The sequence below is a fragment of the Thamnophis sirtalis genome, unplaced genomic scaffold (genome assembly GCF_051295495.1).
Source record: "Thamnophis sirtalis isolate CommonGarterSnake01/CBP01778 unplaced genomic scaffold, rThaSir2_p1.2 scaffold_1, whole genome shotgun sequence".
In the NCBI taxonomy this organism is placed as follows: domain Eukaryota; kingdom Metazoa; phylum Chordata; class Lepidosauria; order Squamata; family Natricidae; genus Thamnophis; species Thamnophis sirtalis.
In genome coordinates, this window is record NW_028261381.1 from 112,579,561 (window position 1) to 112,585,560 (window position 6,000).

Below are 6,000 nucleotides of genomic sequence, written 5' to 3' on the forward strand. Positions count from 1 at the left end.
CAGGCAAGTACAGGCAAACTATTAAATTAATAGTTCCCCACCCGTTATGAGTTTACATACATGATTTACTTATTTCCATTGTCCTCTCCCCTCCTTTATGCATTCATAGGTGTAAAAATTGTTGTCATTTCTTTCCAAACATCAGCAAAAAGTCTATAAAGGGCTTCCAGAATTTTAGAAAACATTAAATATTTTAACCCTGATCAAATAAGTCAGTTTTAAATCCATTTCTTTTGCTTTTAACAAGGTTAGTCTCTAGTTCATCAAGTGGTCATCACAGGATTGAATCTCTATCCAGAATTTCCTTCTCCCATCTTTTTTAAAAAAAAATAAATCTACCACATAAGTACTTGCCTAAGCCTCTTTTCATTTCTTGATTAAACTTCAATTCTTTCATAAAGATAGTACATGTTTGAATTAGGGGAAAAAATCTTATCATTTGTGCTTTGTTGCAGATGAAGACCCACACTTACCTACAAAACCCTATGAGCTAAAAAGCCGCATGTTTGTCCCATCTGGAAATCTAGCCACGAAACTTCGTGGGGTTTTGACAGATCGCTTAGCCGTTGCGCAGTATCACAATTTTCTGAAGGGTTTTCAGATGCATGACTGCTACATGGAGGACGCACATTTTCATAGATGGAAAGGTGAACAGCACATATGATTTCTAACTGTCATTAACATGGCATTTGGATTAGACTTTTTAAAATGTATTTCTAAATGAGTGCATTTGGGATTAAAATCTTAGGCTGGAGGTATACATTGCCAAGTTTAGGTCTGAATTTGGGTTCCAGATGCACGCCAAGGGCCATACCTTCCCAGATTCAAAACAGTTACTATGATTATGCTCCATATATTGTATATTATCTCCCTTCCACTGCATTAAGCAAAATAACTAATGAGTAACAAATTTTAGAAACACTTTGGGACCGCACCAAAAAGGTTGTGGGAATATGTAATAATGTTACAATGTTATATATCATTTATATATGTTACTTTATGCTATGATCCAGAAGTGGAGTTGCCTCACAGTGACATGGACAGCAAACTTAATAAATAATAATAAGGTTTAAAAGTTTAATGGTTTCCCCTGTCAATTCTTGACTGACTCAATGGGATTGTATTCATCTCCAATTCTAAGCATAGGGAGCATTGTTTGAGAGACACTTCCATCATCATATGGCCAGCATGAAAGAATGGAATGCAATAACATTTGCATGTTTTTAATCTGCTAGTTGGCCCAAGCTGGGCAAGCAATGGGACCTCACTCAGTTGCATTGCACTTGAGTTTTGCACCTGGGCTGTCAGCTGTCTAGCTGATAAGCTCATCATCTTAACCATCAAATAAAAAAAGTTTAAGAAAAAATATATAGCAAAGAGAAACAAGTCCAGTTATCATTAGAACATACAATTTTGTAATTTAATAATTTGTAATTTTAATAGATTTGTATGCCGCCCAATCCCGAAGGACTCCGGGCGGCTTACATAAAAGCAATTTAAAAATATTAAAAAAGATTAAAACACAAGACAGTACAACTTAAAAACAGAAAACACAACATGTACTCAGTTATAATGGGGCTGAAGTTCAGTCAAGATCAACAGCCCCAGGCCTGCTGGAACAGCCAGGTCTTAACAGACTTACAAAAGGCCAGGAGAGCGGGGAGGGTCCGGATCAAACAAACATACATCCAGAACCTAAATAATTATTGGTTCTACATACACACTGCATTTTTTTTTGCATGGCACACTAGAATAATTTCTGGATTTGCTTATACCACATGGTCTGTGATTGCTGAATTTTAAATTTAAATTTTAAATTTCAGAATTAAATAGCTCACCTTTGCGACAGTGGTAGGTTCCTACCAGTTCGGACCAGTTTGACCAAACCGGTAGTGATTTGGTGGAGTGGGTCGCTGGAACTGGCAGCGAGTCAGGCTTGCCACGCCCCCGAACTGGCCCTATGGCGCTACCATCTTGTTTTTCAGTTCTGTACATGTGCAGGACAATTTTAATTGCACTGCACATGCATGCATGGCATGCATCAAGAGCACGAAGCCCACACGAGCAAACCGGCAGTAGTGCCTGCCAGAACCCACTCCTGCTTTGCAGGGAAGAGCATATTCAGCACACAGCAAATCATAAGCTATATTTTGGTACATCCGAAAGGATGAGTAAAACTCCTCAAAGAACTTTGAATTTAATGTCGTTAAATGGTAGAAAATCACATTATTTCCAGATGTCAAAGCAATGTGTTTCTTTTCCAGCTACTACATTGGATAGTTCTCCCAATCAGCTAACAGAATATGATGATCACCTGGGCCTGGTGGATGCTGGCTTTTTCATCAATACAAGTTGCCCACCACTCTTAAGGCTAGAGAGGAAAGTGGATGTCATCCTACATTTGAGCTACAGTGCAGGTTCACAAACATTGGTAAGAGATTTTATTTATTGCTTGCTTGCTTGCTTGCTTGCTTGCTTGCTTGCTTGCTTGCTTGCTTGCTTGCTTGCTTGCTTGCTTGCTTGCTTGCTTGATTCGGTTTGTATGCTGCCCTATTCCCGAGAGACTCAGGGAGGCTAACAATCAAAAAGGGAAGGGGAATACAAAATAAAAAATAAAAAGACAAACACATAGTAAAAAACAACAACAGTCATACCCTTAAGTGGGGCTAAGAGATTCAGAGGCCCCAGGCCTGCCGGAACAGCCAGGTCTTAATGGCGTTGCGGAAAGCTGGAAGGGTGGTGAGGGTCCGGATCTCAATGGGGAGATCGTTCCAGAGGGCCGGAGCAGCCACAGAGAAGGCCCTTCCCTGGGGAGTTGCCAGCCGACACTGGCCAGCAGATGGAATTCGGAGAAGACCTAATTTGTGGGATCTAATAGGTCTATGGGAGGTAATTGGCAGGAGGCGGTCTCTCAAGTACCCAGGTCCGATACCATGTAGGGCTTATGTCTGATATATGTGGTAGAAGCTATGCAATGCATTTAATAGATATAACAATCTCAGCAGAATTTGCACATAGGTGGGTTTTTTTAATAGTAAAAGAAAATATTGCAGACATACTTGAAAACATACCATATTTATGCAATTGTATACTTGTGCATTCTGAAAGAACTACCATAAAGCTCAATAAGTCTGACTTCCATATGAGAGTAAGGTTACTCTTTTAAAAGATAAAAACTGAAATAAAAGAGTAGATATTAGCCCTTTCAGTAAGGGGTGTCCATACGGGGAGAGAAAGGGCCATAGTTATAGCCCTGCTCCTTTTTTACATATATTACATGTGAGGCACATATAAACAAGGACAAAGGCGATGGGTTTTTATTGCACAGTCACAGTCTGTGTCACAGTCACACCTATTAATCTAGACTTTCCTGCTCCCGGTCATGAGAAAACAATATTGTCTGCTATTAGTTGCTTGTCTCTGCTTCCAGTACTATATTATTTATTAATTTATCTCATTTCTCAAATTATACTTCCTACTGAGGTGGGGGTGGCCTCTGCAAAACCCTGAAAATATTGCTTTGGGAATTAATGTGGGGATCTCATGATAGCATGGAACCTACTAGAACGTTGTGTGACCGCTAGTGAAATGGACTCTCTATGAGGTTGCTAACATTTTGTTTTTTGTTTCTGTCTTCTTTATATTTTTAATTAAATGGATTCTTCAAGTGTGTGTGTGTGTGTGTGTGTATTATGTGGGAGGGAGCATTAATTTATTTATCAGCAAAAAAATTCAATACAAAAATGATTTCAGCCTGGAAGGCTCCTAGGGTGGAGCTGAAAGGCAAAAAAGAAGCAGTATGCTCCCTCCAGGGGTGGGTTTCAACCGGTCCGCAGTGGTCCGCGTGGACCGGTTGGTCGGTGAACCCGGAAGTAAGTAACTTCCGGGAATGCCGATGGGCCCACCCGCCCGCCCGCACTCCTTACCGGTCTTTGAAGGCTTCTGCGCTTCCACGCAGGCGCATGGCACATACAGCTCCTGCGTGATTCTCTGTGAGCAGCTGGAGCATTGCGCAGGTGCTAAGATGCATGTGTGAACTGTGCGCGTGCACGAGGACACCGCCGGCCCCATTCCAACCGTACCGGTTGGAACGGGATGAGCAACCCACCACTGGCTCCCTCCTAGATTTGGGCATTACCAGGTGCCTTGACAAAACATATAATTATTCCCCTGGCTCAGCTGAGAAGTTGAGGAAAGCTTGTGGCTCAGAGGTTATTATAACTGCCTAACATGCAAAATAGTCCAAGTTCAAATCCCAGTAAGAGTATGGCTAACTGATGAGAGCGAAATAACTTGAAATAGATCTATAGTAGTCTCTCTTCATTTATTTATCAGCAAAAAAAAGTGTGTGTTTGTGTGTGTCAGGGATGGATTCTGAACCAGTTAGTACCTGTTTGCTGCACATGCGTTTTGCTTCCCATAGTTTGAAATTATAATTCCAAGTCCATCTGAGCCCTTAATCCATTGTTAACTTTTTAAAACCCATGTTCTAAATCAGGGATGTCAAACTTGATTTCATTGAGGGCCACATCAGGGTTGTGTTTGACCTCGGGAGGGTGGGAGGGGCATGGCCAGCTCAATGTCATTCATGTTGGGGACACTTGTGGTGGTCTAAGTGCTCTGCCAGCGAAAACAGGTTCCTGATCTCCGTTTTTAGGTGCAACGGCCTGCAGTCTGTCAATCATAAAATCATAAAATCAGATACTGTTAATTTTTATGATTGTATTATATTACTACAACTTTTACTTGCGGTCAGTTTTTAATACTGAGATTATAAGAAGCAAAGATTTCACCATGATTTTATTCTGTTGAGTAGTCTCACATTTAATTTCTAAATCTTGGATTTGTAAAACTCAAACGTTTTTGTTGAACTGGTACTATATAATTGGTGTTTTATTGTAGTGCAATATAATAATATTAAGAATTGTTTGCTTTCGTTTCTCATAAAATCTCTTTTTTCATTTTTTTATATGAGCACAGCCTCTAGAAGATGCTTGCAAATACTACACAGAACAAGGGATTCCATTTCCAAATGTTATCTTAACAGATGAAGACAGGAAACAGCTGAAAGAATGCTATTATTTCAATGAGTCAGATGGTTCTGGTTGCCCCATCTTGGTTTTCTTTCCATTAGTGAATGATTCCTTCCAATATTATAGTGCACCTGGTAAGTTATTGGTAGTAGTCAGGCAACTAGCTATGCTTTATTTAGCCATCATTATCAATATTAATTGCCTTCTGATCGTCAGGCAAGAAGCTGCAATTCTTAACTCTGCAAAATTTATCATTGACTAGATTTATCATTGACATTGTGAAGTGAGGGAGAGGGACACATTTTCTGATGCTCTTAGTCTCATATCTTCTCATACACTTTGACTGATATCTAGTGATCTCTCTTTTTCTCTCTTTACATTCTGGCACCAAGATTTTAAGTCTATGGATCAGTCAAATTCAGAAGCCAATGGGCAGTGATAAAGGAAGAAGTGCATTGTTGAATTTTATTGTCTGAACTTGAAGCCCTCTCTTTGACCATAGAAAAAAAAATCTGAAGAGGGTGAATTCCCCTGAAAAGCTATATCAGAGGCTATATGACTGCGGCCTTTATTTGGCAAAAAAATAAGATTGCGCCTACGGGTACAGGATCGAATGAGCTCATTCTCATTAAGCTAGATTAGAGTTAAAGAATAAAGTCCAGATGCTAAAAACTTTTCATCAAATGTATTTTTCCCCTTCTGAAATAAGCCAATAATAAAAATAAACTTCCATTTTTGGTTATTTATTCTAGGTGAGAAGCGCTCTGAAGCTGATATGGCTGGTGGCAACATTGACGTTTCTACTTGCAAAACTCCATATTCCACTTACTGCCTGAAATATTCGGATGAGGATTTTGACAAGCTTGTGAACCTAAGCGAATATAACATCCTGAATAACCAGCATCTGATTTTTCAAGCTTTGCATGCAGCAATAGAACGGAAAAGGCAGCACTGCTGCAAGAATTAA

General features: G+C 39.8%; 1 protein-coding gene across 1 annotated transcript in view; it reads left to right on the forward strand.

Moving 5' to 3' along the window:
- The window catches only part of LOC148049686 (cytosolic phospholipase A2 epsilon-like), a 36,948-nt gene extending 30,948 nt beyond the window's left edge, over positions 1–6,000 (forward strand). Inside the window, exons 18-21 of the mRNA XM_087722191.1 lie at positions 456–647; positions 2,265–2,431; positions 4,981–5,167; positions 5,786–6,000. Coding sequence (XP_087578317.1) covers positions 456–647; positions 2,265–2,431; positions 4,981–5,167; positions 5,786–6,000 — 761 coding nt within the window. The remainder of the gene's footprint in view (positions 1–455; positions 648–2,264; positions 2,432–4,980; positions 5,168–5,785) is intronic.